The 17438-nt window shown below is 43.8% G+C and overlaps 1 protein-coding gene across 1 annotated transcript in view; it reads right to left on the reverse strand.

Moving 5' to 3' along the window:
* Window positions 1-545: 545 nt before the first annotated feature.
* METTL5 (methyltransferase like 5) overlaps window positions 546-17438 on the reverse strand; it is a 39031-nt gene continuing 22138 nt past the window's right edge. Inside the window, 3 exon segments of the mRNA XM_030208917.1 lie at window positions 546-785; window positions 16150-16178; window positions 16181-16198. Of these exon segments, the coding sequence (XP_030064777.1) occupies window positions 744-785; window positions 16150-16178; window positions 16181-16198 (89 nt within the window). The 3' untranslated portion in view covers window positions 546-743.

A 17438-nucleotide genomic window follows, 5' to 3' on the forward strand; every position in this document is an offset into this window, starting at 1 on the left:
AAGTTTCCCTTGCAATGTGTGCAGCTGATGGTATTCTGTAAATTGATGCATTGGTAGGTGGAACACTCACAATACACCCCTGCATGTCCCCCCCCCCCCCAGTTACACAGTATCCCTGAATACTATATAGCATGCCTAGAGATCCAAACAATGCGCGCAATTTCAAGCTAATGAGCGCTGATAACAGAACTGAACAAGTAATAATGAGCACTAATTGGCACTGATTAGACTTTAGCACAACTCGCTAAGCATATTCTGTAACAATGTGCGCCAAACACATGCAGTTAAAAAGGGGCGTGGTTATGGGCATTTCGTGGGCGTTCTGAAATTTAGGCGCCTAGTTATAGAATATGGTCCAGTGCACTTAAATCTACGCACCAAGATTTATATCATGTTTTCATTGGTGTAAATGGATGAGCGTAGATTTAGGCGCCGAAATATCAACTAAGTGCATTCTATAATCGGCACCTAGATTTAGGTGCCAATTATAGAATATGCTTATCAGTGTCAATTCTTTTTAGGCGCCATATATAAAATCTCCCCATGCGACTTAGGCACACTTTCTACATAACAGCACCTAGTCCTTATGTGCATAAATAGTAATTACAGACACCATTTACACACATATGTGCTGGTATTCTATAAAGTTGGGGCACGTTATTTGGTGCCTGAATAAAGGCACCCTTTATGGAATTGCCCTGAAAGACTTTTAAAATGGTCCAGGAGCTTCTTGGTTTTGGAAATCAACCAGGAGAAAAGCGAATGAAGTCCACTTCAATATCAACCTGCAATAATGGAGATTTTATTTTGTTAATTCATTTCTTCAAGTACATGACTTTGCCAAGGACTTGTTTTTAGTTATAATTTTGTTTATACTATTTAGTTTAAGATGCCTTTCTTCCTTCCAAAATAGAATGGAAATTTAATTTAGCCTAGACAAATTCTAAAATGGATAAGGAGAAATTAGGTCTTACCTGCTTTTAGTCCCTTCAGACCGGCCCAGATGGGTTATACACTCCAAACAGCAGATGGAGACTGAGAACTTCTGCCTTTGGCTACAACCCTGCTGAGCAGTCCCCAGAAGCCTGTAAATGAATAGTCAAGTAGAAGGAGCTAAGCCCCACGTTAGGGTGCCCTCTTAGGCACTATGTTCTAGTACTGAAGAACCACTGTGTGCTGCTGCTTCTCAACTACGCTCTGCTTGCATAACAAGCTGTCCCATGTGCGGCCTGATGCTGAATTCCATAACGAGACAGACAAGCTGACCTCCTGTCTTCGCGAAACATAAATATCAATCATTCCTAAAGAGTTACTTATTTTGGCTTTTTTTTTGTTTAAATCGTAAAACAGGTGCACATACTATGCCCACCAATTCCTCACAGCACTCCAAGAACACTCATCGTAAGCAACAGCAGACCAGGGTGGGCCCTGTGCCGGTCTGGAGGGACTAAAGGAAAGCAAATTAGAAGGTAAGACCTAATTTCTCCTTCCACAGTATTCCTCCAGACTGGCACAGATATTTATTTAACAAATTTATATCCCACTCCATTCAAAGTTCTGGATGGGTTACAAAAAAACAAACATACATAATAGTTAGCACAGCTATCACATACAACAGCATAGAAACAAAAACAGTTTTTAAAATCGCATACTGATCAGGATAACTACACTAACTAATGAGTCTCAATACCATATGCCTCTTAAAACAGCCATGTTTTAAGTTCTTTTTTGAACTGCAAAAAAGAAGTAATACTACAGAAAGATGGTTCCAAAAAGCAACAAAGCAGCCGATCCGCAAACTCCAATCTGGAAACAGACAGAGCATTAGGTTGAAACTCTACAATAAAGATTTGTTTGTATCTTCTTTTTTTTATTATTATTATTTATTGATTTATAACAATTTTTCACCAAGTACAATACTTGAATTAGGTAATACAGGCTAAGAAATGTTCCCATCAAAATTAGAACAATAATATAACAAGAAAAACGGTTGTGCCCTCTTTAGACCACTAAAAGTTTGGGAGGGGGCTACATATTCAGGAGAGAAATTAAGGAATAGATGAAGATGAATTTAGCACTGCACGCTGCGCCTAATCCTAACTATATCTCAATCTCTCTATATCTGACATTAAACTTTACATAACTTTTTTTGACTTACAAAAGCTGTTAAGTGTTCTGGTAGGAAAAAATATATTTTAGTCCTTGATATTTTATCACACATTTACATGGGTAATTTAAGTAAAAGAGGCCCCTAATGCTAGGGTCTCTTTCCTTAAAGCTAAAAAAGCTTTTCTCCTTTCCTGTATCTGTCTGGTAACATCAGGGTACATCCATATCTTTTCCCCATAGAATAAAGATTTTGATTTCTTGAAAACATACGTTTTACTGCTTCCATATCTTGTTCAAATATAAATGAAACTAACAAAGTCATTCTTTCTGAATCCTCAGTTATAGATGATTCTAAAATTTCTGTTAAGTTAAGGTTATGTTTCTCTTGCTCTTTTTGTAGAGGCTGTTGTAATATAGTATCCAGGGTTTCTCCTTCTTGAATCTTTTTAGTTGGAATATAATATCGATTAAGTGGCGGAATAATATCTGAAGAATAGTTCAAAACGTCTACCAAATATTTTAAATACTTCAAGAGGATATACCCAGAGTTCTGGGGAAGTTTAAGAAACAAAGATTCAGTCTACGATTATAATTTTCAATTTGTTCAATTTTTCTGTGAATTAAGTTTTTATCTTTATTGCAAGAATTTAAAGCAACGGTGATGACTTCCGGTGGAGCCGGGCGGCAAAATGGCAGCGCTGCCGTGAGCTCCGTCGCGCCACAATATGAAGCCCCGAATTTGACGGACCAGACCCGCTCCAGCGATCCACCGCAGGCTGGCGGAAGGCAGGGAGACAATTAACGCGCATGGGGTAAAGACCTGAGGTCGACGGCAGCAGCGAGGAACTTAAAAATATAAAATAAACGGCGCGACCCATAGCGCAAAATGGCAGCTTAAGGCGGGAATCATAAGCTGCGGCGGTGGCATCGGGCGGACCGGAGAGGGCAATTAACCGAGAGAGGGCGAAGCAGAACGAGGGAGAATTGAGCCCGGGGCGTACGATAGGAAGAAGAAGAGCAAATTAGAAGATCGCCATAATCCACTAAGAGCCGGCAAAGAGGAGACTGCTGGAGTAGGAACAAATGATTACCAGGCAGATACTGCCTTAAAACACATCAAGGCCGTGGTTTTCCGAGCCAAAAGACTGCAAAAGTGGCTGGCACCTTAAAGAGAGGGTTTTCCTGAGTGTCAGCACAGGAGAGAGAGGGGCAGGTAACAACGCCCAGAAGACAGTGGAAGCCTTTTTCTAGCACTCAAGGTTTGCTGAGGCTTTGGCCTCTTGGTACAAAACAGATTTCAAAAAAGCCATATACGATTACGAACTGTACCAAGGATTTATAGGGCTGAGACTTTCTAGATACTTGGATTAGTATTACAATTGCACCCAGCCTGGGCAAGAAGTGACGGAGGGCGTCCCAGCTTTTGCATGGAGCAATACCTGAAGCCTATGCCCTCTGGAACCACGCGCAGGGGAACAAAGTTTGATAGAGAAAAAACATCTCCACCTAAATCCAGTCACAAAATGGCAGATCAGAAACAAACTGGTGTAGGAGAATTTAATGAAAAACAACTCGCTCAGATTACTGCTGCGGTGAGCGCGGCCCTCAGCCCAAGATTTGATCTACTGGCGGGCAGATGAAAAACATGGAGTCTCAATGGCAGACACAGAGAAGAGAGTGGATGAGGCTGAAAACCGGATCTCAGCAGTAGAGGATTCAAGATCACAGCACCTACAGGAAATAGCGCGTCTACAGGAGCAGTTAAAGCTGCAACAGGACAAATTAGAAGACATGGAAAACCGGGCACGTAGGTGCAATCTGAGGCTTGTTGGACTGCCAGAGAAAGTTCCGGAGAAGTCACTGGGGCCTCTTCTAGAAAAGTGGCTGAAAAAAGAACTGGCTTTATCTGATAGTTACGGAGAACTGTGCATAGAGAGAGCACACAGGCTTGGACGCTGGCAGCAAGGTATGCAACGCCCCAGAATTGTCATTATTAAAGTACACAATTATTTGCACAAAGAAGAGATCATCCGTGGCTTCAGAATAAAGCGAGATTCCCTTACATATGAGGGGTCTCGATAAAAATTTTTCAAGACTACTCGGCAGGAGTTCAGGAACAAAGGAGGCGATTCCATCCAATATGTGCAGCGTTAGCCAATAAAAATAAGAGATTTATGCTAATATATCCAGCCACTTTGAAGATACAGCATGGGAACCAGTGGCATTCTTTTCAGAAGGTCCAAGACGCGCAACAGTTCGTGGATGTAGAATTGAAAGACCCAGATCCCTGAGAACAAATGTGGTCCAGAGGAACATGTGCCATAGCAGTGAACCTCCTTGAGAGGAGGTTTAAGGACTGGTAAATGCAAATGTAATAGCAATGTCTAAGATTTAATGTTATTATTCCGGTTAAAAGTTGCACTGTTTGAGACTTTTTGGGTTAAACTGTTAGATTGATTCATTGCTGCCTGAGATGTAAGTGTGATCCGGAAATCAGAATCTAACATGCGCAATAGAATAAACGCAAGAAGGGGGGAGGAATTGGAGTAGAACAAAGGGGGGAATGGTCAAGTCAGGGGCTTCATGAAGGTGATAGAAGTCAATAAGGGTTAAAGTCACGGCGGGAGGGGCAAGGGGAGGGGGGAGGACACGGAGAACAGCAGAAGGGAAACAGTACACAGGGACACCACAGAGAGCAATAAGAGGAGAAGAGAGGACGTTTACTATTAAGGAAAGCACTAGACGGGAGAGACACAACCGGATCTCACTTACTTCACACTTAATGAAGGCCGATGCGGAGTTGAAGTGATAATATACTATAGCGGCGGCTGAGGAAGGGCTTGGACCCAGCGGCTCGAACGATATAAAATAACCAGGAGTAGATGCCATATATTATCTGGACCACATTGTAATTAATATCATGGAATGTGGGGGGTATCACATCCCCATGCAAGAGAAAAAAGATTTTAAAACATTTAAAACATTTGAATGCTGATGTTGTGTGTATGCAGAAACAAAGCTGATCAGACTTGGAACACGACAAACTCCAACAAAGTTGGTTCGGGCAGGTGCTCTATGCCCTCAGCGGAAGGGAGAAAGGGTGGTGTAGCGATATGTTTCCATAAACTGTTAGCCTATTCATAAAAAAGGACTACAAGATCCTGCAGGACGGATCTCTTGGTCAAACTATGGTTACAAGGGAGGGAATTAATATATTAAACATATATGCCCCTACGCCACCGGAGAGGTTATTCTTCCCTAACTTACTGAAGCAAATGATACCCTATCAAGGTAAAGATCTGATTGTAGTGGGAGATATGAACTGCCTGATGGACCCTGGGTTAGACTGCACAGGGGTAAGAGGACGTGCACACGCAGGACACAAGGTAGTAGGGAAATGCTGAAGGGAATTTGGGCACTGCTCTCTCTGTGATAGATGTTTGGAGGATTTAGCACTCAGAGTCCAGGGAGTACTCGCACAGATCGAGGGCCCACGGAACATGGGGCAGGATAGACCTATATATTTATATCTGAGGCTCTGTTTCCTCAGGTCATCAACTCCAAAATAGAGGAGATATTAATTTCTGACCATAGTCCCGTCGGATCGAACTATGAAAACCCATGTAGTTCTGTGACGTCCAGACTTGGAGATTCCCAAGTTCTTTAGCAAATGATAAATCATTTCAGAAATTCTTAAAGGCCCGATGGGAGGAGTACACACATTTCAATAAAGCCCACCAATCTAACCCCCAATTATTCTGGTGCACAGGAAAGGCCGTTTGGCGGGGAGATTTGATTGCATACGTTGCGGCTAGACGGAAGAATGTCTGCGCGTAGTTTAGTTGAGTTTAAACAAGCAACTGCGAGGGCAAGACGCCGATATTTGGCGCAGCCAATAGAAGTTAATAAAGACAGATACTTAGCCATACAAGCCTCCATTACTCAATGTTACACGAGAATTTACTTAGAAATCAGACCTTTCAAAATATAAGTTCAGTAGATTGGGCAACAGGCAGGGGGACTCCTAGCAAGGATGGTTAGAGAAGGGGTGGCAACCGGGGTGATCCCAGTAATTCGGGATAGTAAGGGGAATACACTATAAGTTAGATGATATACAGAGACCTTACAGAGCATTTCCTATGCACTTATATAAGAAGGACCAATTAGGGGGGAGAGGCGGGAAATAGGAGAGTTCTTGCGAAAGGCCGGTATGCCACAGTTTGGAGCAGAGGAAGAGAATAGCCATGTTAGAACTCCCCGATACAGCCGAAGAGGTTGCAAACCGCGATTAAGGGTTAAAGTCCTATTCAGCTCCTGAGGGTAGACGGATATTCAGGAGAATTCTATAAAATCATGCACAACTCCCTGATAGGCCCTCTACTTGCATACCATCAAGCGGTTATTTTGGATGGGAAGTTCCCACTGCATGAGAACACCGCGTGATTATCCCTTATTATTAAAACCTGGGAAAGCAGCAGAAGAGCCGGAGTCATACAGACCTATATCATTAATCAATGTAGACATTAAGTTATTGGCAAAGATTCTGGCCGAGCGTTTTAAAATACACTTCCCCAAAATCATTGGGCCAGCACAGGTAGGGTTTATACCAGGGAGACAGTCAGTATTGCATGTAAGGAGAGCACTACTGTCCATGGCCCAGTGCAGATATCAGAAAAAGTCCCTGGGCTAGTAGTCAGCTTAGATGCTGCTAGAGGCATCGATAGGGTTAGTTGGGATTTCCTGTTTGAATTACTGGAGTGGATGAAATTACCCAATGGGATTATGCGAGCAGTACAGGCCCTTTATACTGATATGAATGCACAGGTAGTGGTTAACGGCGGGACAACGGCAAGATTTTCTGTAGGAAGAGGGACTCGTCAGGGTTGTCCCCTCTCACCATTGCTATTTGATTTGACGCTGGAACAGCTGCTTAGGATATTAAATTTGGACACTGGGATAAGCGGAGTGCGCTTGGGAGATCAAGAGGTGAAAGTCCTAGCCTACGCGGATGACATCCTTATGCTGCTTACGGACCCCCGCGCTCATAAAACCGCGTTGGAGGTGATTCGGGAATATGGCAATTTGTCAGGGTTCTCCTTGACCTATGATAAATCGGGAGCAATGCCCTTGGCGAGACTGTTAAGCAAAATGGCATGGGGAGTTCCCCATCACATGGGTAGGCTCTAAATTGAAATATCTAGGGGTGATGATTTCTAATAATTATGTTTCGTTGTACAGGATAATGTTGACCCCCTCATGGATATGACTAATGTAAGTTGACCATGTGGCAAGAATTGCCACTAATAATTTGGGGACGAATTGCACTTTTCAACATGATGATAGCTCCCAAATGCTCTATATCTTTCAACAACTACCCCTCTTTTTAAAATCTAAGGATGACAAATCACTCATTAAATAATACAGGGGTACTTGTGGCAAGGGAAAAAACCTAGATTACATATGAACAACTTACAACCCACGGGAGGCGGGGAGGAATGGGTCTTTGAATATTAAGTTCCTGACGGTTGCCTGTTCAATTGAGACACATAAATGACTGGTACCGGGGAACTTCGGATTTTTCTGTAACATCTGTGGAGATCTCCAGGATCCCCGGGATACATTTCAGTTCACTGCTGCATACCGGGGTTTGCTTTGCCTTTGGATGCATTTAAATACACCCGCTGTTGCAGAGCTCTCAGGGAGACCTGGAGGTGACATGTAGGAGACGCCACTTCTCGGCCCGGGTATCACCTTGGTTGTCGATCCGTAATAATCCGGCCTTTCTACCAGGCCAAGGGGGTGGAATATTTCGCAAATGGGAAAAACAGGGAATAGCACATATTGTGACAGAAGAAGGGAAAATATATTCATATCCTGAGCTTCAACAAAGTATAAGATATCGGGGAATAATCACTTTGCATACTATCAATTAAAACATTATTTGGCCTTTAGATTGGAAAGATTTAACGGAGATGTGGTGGAAGTCCTGTCAGGATTTCACCCTAGGAGCCCAGCTTGCTGTTCCCTTAAAGTTTCATCATCAGCAGCTTAAAGATTCAACGGCTGAGCTAGATTACATGGGGTTGGCACGAAGGTGGTCACGGGATTTAGAATGTACGATTTCCCCCGAAGTTTGTAAAATGTACCTGCAATCTTTGTACAGACAAAGGTTATCAATACCGCAGAGAGAGAGGTTATATAAGTGGCTCCTAAGAACCCATATATCTCCAGTAGAGCATTTAAGGCTGGATTTGCGGAAAATGGGATTGTCCGAAATGTAATTATGAAATGGCCTCACTGGGACATATGGTTCTGGAGCTGCAAACAAGTAGAAAGATTTTGGAAACGGGTGGGGCAAGAGGTAGATCGGATTTGGGAACTGCACTTTTATTAGAGATCCACAAATACTATTCAATAACTTTAGATACACAGCAACACCTCCTGAGGGGCTCAAAGCGTTTTTACGTATTGGAGTGTACTATGGCATTAATTCATTTTTGCAGTTTTGGAGAGGCAAGGAGGAGCCTCCCCTACAGGTGTGGCGGGGTCAAATGCTTAAGCAAATGCGAGTTGACCGATGTGGAGTCCGAGAGATAGATAGTACACCGGGCCAGAGGTTCAGGGCGCAGTGGGAACCAATGTGGGAGACCCTGACACCCAGAGGGAGGAGTTATTATTAAACTTTTAAAACTGCTACTGCATTGCATTGAACATGTGGTCTTAGGGGTGGAGAGGGCAGACTATGAGATTAATGTGAAACCCCATTTAATGCAGACAGTGATAGGTACTTAACCTATTAAAATAGGCCACCAGATTCATAAGAGGGGTTTGGAAAGACACATGTGACAAGCAGGCCTTCCCATACTTTCATGATGGGGGGGCACATTTGGATACACACACACTGGTTTAGAGAAACATAACGGCCTTAGACTCTGCCGTTTAAACTTGTTTCTCTTGGATATAAGTTGGATGAACAGAGAAAGGTGTCAGACTCTGTGTAAAGTAAAGGGATGGGGTTGGGACGGGTGAAGGGAAGGGGAGGGGGATTTGACAAGTATTAGCCATAATTTTGAGGAAGGGGAAAGGGAGGGATTCCACCGAGTCTATAAGAACACAAGGTTCGGTGGGGAGACACATGGGATGGGTGGGAGGGAGAAGGGGAGAAAATGTTTTAAAAGTTTGATGATGGATGTTGTTATGGTTTGTAAGATTGGAAGTCTTGGGGTAACACTGTGTGTACTCATGACTATTGTTGTGATAATATATGTTTATCATCAATAAAAATGTTGAACAGTAAAGCAACGGTGATAAAAGATAATCTAGCAATGCATAAAAAAATTGAACAGATTGAGAACTTTAATAGAAGGTTAAACCTTCATGTATTGAATTTTCCTAAAATCCCTGGCAAGACACCTATTGACTTGTTTAGAAAATATTTGCAAGAAAATCTGAAAATGCCTCAAGAACTTATTCCTCCAATAAATAAAATTTACTATCTTCCAATAAGTCCAGGTGGAAAAGAAAGAAAGAAAGAAAGAAAGAAAGAAAGAAGGTGTTGGTGTGGATGGTAAGACTTTAACAATCTGTCTGAAATTTTGGAACAATCTATTGAAATAGTTCCGGAAAGAGCCACCCTTTGGTCTCCCTGGTGGTTGAACAGGATCTCAATGCAATATTAAAACTATACTTTAAATTTTCGAAGGTTCCTTTTTACAGAACAAAAATATGGATATTCCCGGACGTTACTAAAGTAACTCAGGAACGTAGATGTTCTTAAGTTAGGTGGCTCGTTTCTGTTAGCATATCCTTGCAAATGCCTAGTCAGGTTTAGTGGGATAAAGTATGTATTTTATGACTCAGAACAGCTGAAATCCTTTCTGGATATGAAACAACTTAATGTAGAATCGGATAAATGAGAATTGACAAACTGCACACTTAAACCGCATTATGTTTATTTTTTTCTGTTAATTTACCTTTAAATAACTCCACTAAATCGTAACTCCCCCCCTCCAGTTGAGGTCTAAGAAAGCATGTACAATTTTTTCTCCTTGTTTATTTCTTTAACATATATATTATGCTGTTTTTCTGTAACAAGTGTTATACTTGTAAGAAATTGGGAAATTTCATAAATAAATAATTTAAAAAAAAAAAGATAGTAAACAGAGAGTAAGGTTAAACGGTCAGTATTCTCAATGGAGAAGGGTAGATAGTGGGGTTCCCCAGGGGTCCTGTGCTGGGACCGCTGCTTTTTAACATATTTATAAATGATCTAGAAATGTGAATGACTAGTGAGGTAATTACATTTGCTGATGACACAAAGTTATTCAAAGTTGTTAAAACGTAAGAGGATTGTGAAAAATTGCAAAAGGACCTTACAAGACTGGGCATCCAAATGGCAGGTGACGTTTAATGTGAGCAAGTGCAAAGTGATGCATGTGGAAAAGAGGAACCCAAACCATAGTTACATGATGCAAGGTTCCACATTAGAAATGAACGACCAGGAAAGGGCTCTAGGTGTCATCATTGATGATACATTGAAACCCTCTGCTCAATGTGCAGCGGCAGCTAAGAAAGCAAATAGAATGTTAGGAATTATTAGGAAAGGAATGGTAAACAAAACTGAGAATATATTGCTCCATGGTGTGACCGCAGTTCTGGTCACCGTATCTAAAAAAAGATATAGTGGAATTAGAAAAGTTACAGAGAAGGGCGACGAAACGACTTCCCTATGAGGAAAGGCTAAAGTGGCTAGGGCTCATCAGTTTGGAGAAGAGATGGCCGAGAGGAGATATGATAGAAGTTTATAAAATACTGAGTGGAGTGGAATCGCTTGTTTACTCTTTCCAAAACTACTAGGACTAGGGAGCAGGCAAAGAAGCTGTCAGGTTCTCAGGTTCAGAGTCCGCGGGGCCGGGCTCTGGAGCAAACGTGAGCCCTTGGGCTGCTGACGAGGAGCGACAGCAGCAGGCAAAACCCACCAACCAACGCTGGGCAAGCACACCGGCACCGGCAGGGACTGCAGGCATCGCCCAGCGAGCCGGAACACATGGACTGGAATCCCCCGGACTGGAGGACACAGGACTGGAGCACACCGGACTGGTCCACACAGCTTCACCTGCACTTAGCTACTAAGCCCCCCAGGAGTTGAGCTCCTGGGTTCGAGTAGCCGGCAGGACTTACTGGACACCGGATGACACAGGGACCAGGACTTGAAACAGAAGTACTCCTAAACCTAAACTGATCTACGTGCTCCCAAGCCCTAAACCAGCAGGAGTGTTCCTAACAGTAAACTGACAAAAGGACTTCCTAAGCCCTATACTAAACAGGAGCTCCTAAGCCCTGCTCAAGAAAGGGACTTCCTAAGCCCTAAACTAACAGAGCAGGGAACTAAACACAAAGCTAACACAGGTGCTACTAAGCACCAAGCTACAAGCAGAGCTCTACACTAACAAGCTAAATACAAAACTAACAAGGAGCTTCCTAAGCACTACTCTGGCAAGCAACCAGAAGAGCTCCTAGCACTAAAAGGGAAGACAGGGGAGCCACAAGGAAAAAGCAGGGAAGCTAACACATAAGCCAAAAGTGCTTCTAAAGCACCAAACACCAACAGCAAAGACTGCAATGCTCCCAATAACACAAATACCAGAAGTACTTCTAACAGCAAACTCTGCAGTGTTCCTAACAACACCAAACCCTGAAGTACTTCTATCAACAACAGAGCTTCCAAAGCCCTACACACAGCAATGCTTCCAAAACCAAGAGGGAAAAGCAGGGGAACCATAAGGGAAAAGCAGGAAAGCTAAACACATAGTCACCAGTGCACACTGCACTAACACTAACCTGGCCCTTAGCAAAAGCAAGCAGGGAAACTAGACACAAAGTCAGAAGTGCACACTGCACCACCCTACCTAAAGCAAACACCACCGTTGCCAAGGCTCTGAAGGAAACAACACCACTTCCTTATCAAGGCCCTCCCTGATGATGTCACACTCCCTAGCCCCAGGCAACAGCACACTGACCCAGAGAGGCCCAACCCACACCAATGCAACACCGTGAAGCACTTGAAGCCAGTACACCCAAAGAGAGGTAGAGCTAACTCAGTCCACCCACACAGCTGTAGTAAAGTAAAACAATTAACCCCATGCTGCTGGAAGCTGCCAGCACAGAGAGACAGAGCCAGCTCAGAAAGGCCAGACAAAAGAAACAGAAGCCAGCTAAGAAGCTGACCCCCAGGAAAGAGGTAAGTTTGAGAGGGGTTCTGACCCCAATCATAACAGCAGCTACTAAGTAGTAAATTTAAAATGAATCAGAGAAAATATTTCTTCACTCAATGAGTAATTAAACTCTGGAATTCATTGCCAGAGAATGTGGTAAAAGCAGTTAGATTAGCAGGATTTAAAAGAGGTTTAGATAATTTTCTAAAAGAAAAGTCCATAAGCCATTATTAAGATGGACTTTGGAAAATCTACTGAATGTTCTAGGCTAAGCAGCATAAAATCTGTTTTACTGTTCTGGGATCTTGCCAGGTACTTGTGACCTAGACTGGCCATTGTTGGAAACAGGATACTGGGCTTGACGGACCTTCAGTCTATCCCAATATGACAGTGCTTATGTTCTTATGAGCCAGATGAGCCACCCTCATCCAGGTGGTTGACTGACCACCGAGCCTCTTCCGGTGACCAGTGCCCCTGCACCACATGGCCCAGACAATGAGCACCCCAGCCCTGAAGGCTGGAATCCATTGTTGCCTTGTAGTGCTATAGAAATGATAAGTAGTAGTAGTAGTAGTATCACCATCCAAGAAGGCGGATCCAAACTCCCGCTCCTTGAGAATTGACAAGGCTGCAACTACCACGCAAGGCTGCGCCAAGCCATGCCCCCCCCCAGGGGAATTTACACTTCCAGGAACAGAGTCTGCGGTGACCACCTCAAAAGAAGGGCTTGCTGTAGAGGCCACACATGAGCCCTGGCCCCCTGCACCACCTCCAGCGATGCGGCCATGGACCCTAGAACCTGAAGAAAATCCCTGGCCTGGGGACAATGGCATCTGAGTAATGCATAAATCTGTGCCTGTAACTTCCGAATGTGGGCATCTGGAAGAAACACATGCCCCACTGTGGCATCGAACCAGACTCCCAGATACTTCAAGCTCTGGGACAGACTAAGCTGACTCTTGGCTAGGTTGACCACTCAGCCCAAGATCTGCAACATCTGGACCGACCTGGGTCATGACCTCTCTGCTCTCCTGGAAGAACTTCGCCTGCATAAGCCAATTGTCCAGAGCCACAGCCACAACCACCATCACCTTTGAAAAAATGCGGGGATTATGGCCAGACCAAAGGGAAGCACACACAACTGATAATGCCTTCCCAAAACCACAAAGCAAAGAAACCTCCGATTTCCCCACCAAATTGGAATGTGAAGGTAAGCTTCTGTCAGATCTAGGGAAGTAAGAAATTCCCCTGGCTGCACAGCAACAATGAATGAGCGCAGAGTTTTCATGCAAAAGGAGGGCACCTTGAGGGCCCAATTCACACCCTTGAGATCTGGAATGGGGCAAAAGGAACCTTTTTCTTTGGAGCCACAAAATAGATGGTCCCTCTCGCCATGCCCATCTTGGCGAGAGGGACCAGAAGCACCACACGTAACCAGATTAACCTTTCCAGAGTCTCCTGGACAGCCATTGCCTTCCACCTTGCCCATCAGGAAGACTCCACAAAAGCATCAAGCTAAGGACGCTCAAACTCCAGAGCATATCCATAGCAGACAACTTCCAGAACCCACTTGTCTGCTATCTGTGTCCATCTCTGGAAAAACTCTCTCAACCAAACCCCCACAGTACTTCCATAACATCGCAGATGTGCTGCTGCATAGGAAAGGACCACGAGGACTTGTGAATCCTCTTCAGCAAAGGATCTACTATGGGAGGAGCAGACCTGGCATCGTCCTCAAACTGTAAAACCAAAAATAGTTGACTGACAAGTTCCTGCAATTCATCTCTATGGAAAATACAAGTCCTCTCCTACTGGTAAGTCCTTCATCCAAGCATCTTCCTCAACCACCTCCAGATTGTCCAGAGAAGCTTCATCCTTCTGTGTCCCGCCCTCACGGAAGTAACGTCAGGCGAGGGCGGGACACGGAAGGAAGGAGTGGTCTGCCGCTGCTTGCTGCGCTTTCGAAGGTGAGGCGCTTAAATTCAATGCCAGGGAGTGACGGAGGGCGGGCGGGCCGGACTGCGGCGACGACGCCAGGACCCCCCCCCCCCCCGGAGGCCTGGGGAATTTTGTCCCCCCCCTCTCAGCGGCCCTGAATGGCGGCAGTTCCCACCTAAGCCACAGCTGCCCTCACGCACACCAAAAAGTATCACTTTGGCAACATCCCTGCAGAACCCCAAGCACGCTCCAAGTCCCAGAATTTCCCACAGCACCCAAGTCGCCATGGTGCGAGAGATACAAATTTGAAAGTTCCCCATTGCATCCACTCCACAGCAGAAACAGAACACTTTCAAATTTCTCTGAATTCATTGCGGTCAAATCCAGCCAGGAAGCACACAGCACTCCTGCTGAGCTGTGAAACCGCCCAAAGCAGAAACCAACTGTGCAGGAACAAGGAGCAGAGAGGAAGAGGCAGAACCCAGGTAGCACAACCTCAGAACTCTCTTTCTACAATTGTTTCTTTATTATTCTTTTATTCAGTGAAGCAAAACCCCACTAACACTCCAGATTGGCTCTCTACCACCAGGTAAAGAAGCTCAGCTGAGGCAGACAGAAACGACCAGTCCCCATAGGGAAGGGGGGCAGGGACCAGCCACCTGGATTTGTGACCCCAGAGCGAAAGAGACCCTACGTGGGCCTCAACCCGTCCAGCACTCAGAAGACTAGATCTGAGCGGAAACCTAAACAGGACTATCTTCCTAAATCTGATTTTTTTTTTTTTTTTTTTTACTTAAACTTACAGCCTAATACCCAATACCTGACCAGGACTGTACAACCTTCCATGTCCACCACCTGCTGGAGAATGAGAACTGGCTTCTGGGGACTACACAGCAGGGTCATAGCCAAACTCAAAAGTTCTCAGTCTCTACTTGCTGGTCAGCGTGCATAACCCATCTGTGCCGGTCTGGAGGGATGCTCTGGAATACTGCTTTTGATTTCAGGTATCAATAAAATCTTAACTATAAGATCCTTTTTCTTTCCTGGTTTTTAAGTGTTTAGCCCATTCTTCCACCCCTGAAAGCACCAAAGCATGGCAACTGAAGTGGGCATGTTATGCTCTGGGACTAACCGGTGAATTGAAGATTAGAGAGTAGAGCAGCAATCTGAACCGCATGCAGCACTAGGACAAAAGGAAAAATTACTTAATACCCAGAGCCTTATCCCATCCTCCTGTAGCCTGCATGAAAAAGAAGATGGGGCAATCCCCACTTGCTGCTACCCAAATAGACCAGAGCCAGCAACCTGATGAAAATGGCAAAGGCCACCTTTTCTAAAAAGTAAAAAAAATAAAGCCCTGAGCAACTGCTGAGATCATCCTCATTCTTCACATAAGATTTTCATCTCTGTCAAAATAGCCGATTGTTTAAAAAAGAAAACAACAACAAAACCCCTGAGAATTTAACACTTCTTACAGCAGGTTTGGGGTCCTCAGTAGCAGCCAGGCAACTGGTTCCTTAGATTTTGCTTTTAGTTAGCAGGTGCTGTCTATAATGCAGAAAACTTATGACTTCCTTGGAAAAAGCAGACATACAGCAGAGGTTTTTCTTCAGTGTGCGAGTAAAAGATGCCGCAGGTTACTGTGGCAAGTCTGAACACCTTGCTTGTATTTTACATGGGGTACCAGAGGACACTGCTGCTCTGAACAAATGAACGCATGGTACGTACTACATAAAACCTTTTTTTTTCTTTAAGACGTTCAAACCATGTTCATTAGCTAATGCACCCCTATTTCAGTCTATGTCACATTTTAAAGAACTCTTCAGTGGACGTTAAATTAGATTGTCTCACATTCAAAGATGGAAATATTTTCTATGTCAAATCTTACCGACTTCTTCTTATGAAACTTGTATGATGTGGTAAATCATATCTAAGTTCTGGTAGTGTACAAGAGAATAAAAACAAAAAGAAAAAATTCAGCTTCCATACAAAGTATATTATAAAATTAGACACTGTCCCTTAAGATGTCTACTTTACCCTCCCCATTTTATGTACTGATTTAAACAAAGTCTAATGGGTCATACTCAAGACTGGACAGATGCAAGTTTGCTCCTCTACAGCAATTTCTCAAGAACTTAAGAGTTGAACCTAACTTGTCATTTCAAATATGGGTGCTGATACACTATTTAAAAATATGACAGTTGGGCCAGCCTGCTGGGCAAGATGGGAAGCTCTGTGCACAACACTAGGAACTTTTCCTACTTCAGCTGCTAGGCTAAGGTCACTTTTCCCTGTGGTAGTGTTCACAACCTTGGGGGGAAGGAGGGGGAATCTGTAGTCACTATGCTAGAGTAATACCTATGGTCTAAGGCAGGGCCTCTGGATATCAGCTCCAAAAGGGTGCCAGGCTATGACATCCAGCCCACGTTGATCTCTGCAATGATAAAATTATTTTCCCTAAAGGGCGAGAGGGGAGAAGAATCATGGAGATACTGCAAATGAAAGCATAGTGCCAGACTTGTTCTAACTGAATTATAGAAAATGATCATAAAACTGCTGTATGAGAAGTTATCACCCAGAGAGTGTGCCACCATTTCTAAATACACATGGCCTGAACCTGGTTTCTTTAATTATGTTTGATGTACTAAATACTGGCTCCTTTTAAGACCGAGCATACTTAACCATCTCATGTGCCAAGTTTGAGGGTCACAGGGCACATTTTACCCAACCTATGTCACTTATATTTCTGCTTTCAGATCAGCACCACAATTATCCTCCCTTCCTGGTATGGCTCCTACATCACACTAAGGGCTCTATTTTACTAAGCCACGTTATAGGGCGCGTTAACATTTTTAACGCGCTGTTAACTATGTAGCCACCTACACGGTTAGCACACGTGCTAATTGTATGCACATTAAAATGCTAATGCATCTTAGTAAACAGGGCCTTAAGTGAGCACATAAGATAGTGAATTTTAAAACATTCTTTAGTAGATAAAGCCTATGTGCCACACAGCAGTGATATAACAGTAGATTTAATCCAGTGACAGTCCTCATGACCCCTTACCGTGCTAATGGGGTAATTTTCAAGAGGTTGTACTACTGGGAAAACAGCATGCATTATCAGAATATTGCCTCGAAATGGGCTGCACACCTCTAATTTATAGTTTACCTGCTT

This window comes from Microcaecilia unicolor, chromosome 7 (genome assembly GCF_901765095.1).
Source record: "Microcaecilia unicolor chromosome 7, aMicUni1.1, whole genome shotgun sequence".
In the NCBI taxonomy this organism is placed as follows: Eukaryota; Metazoa; Chordata; class Amphibia; order Gymnophiona; family Siphonopidae; genus Microcaecilia; species Microcaecilia unicolor.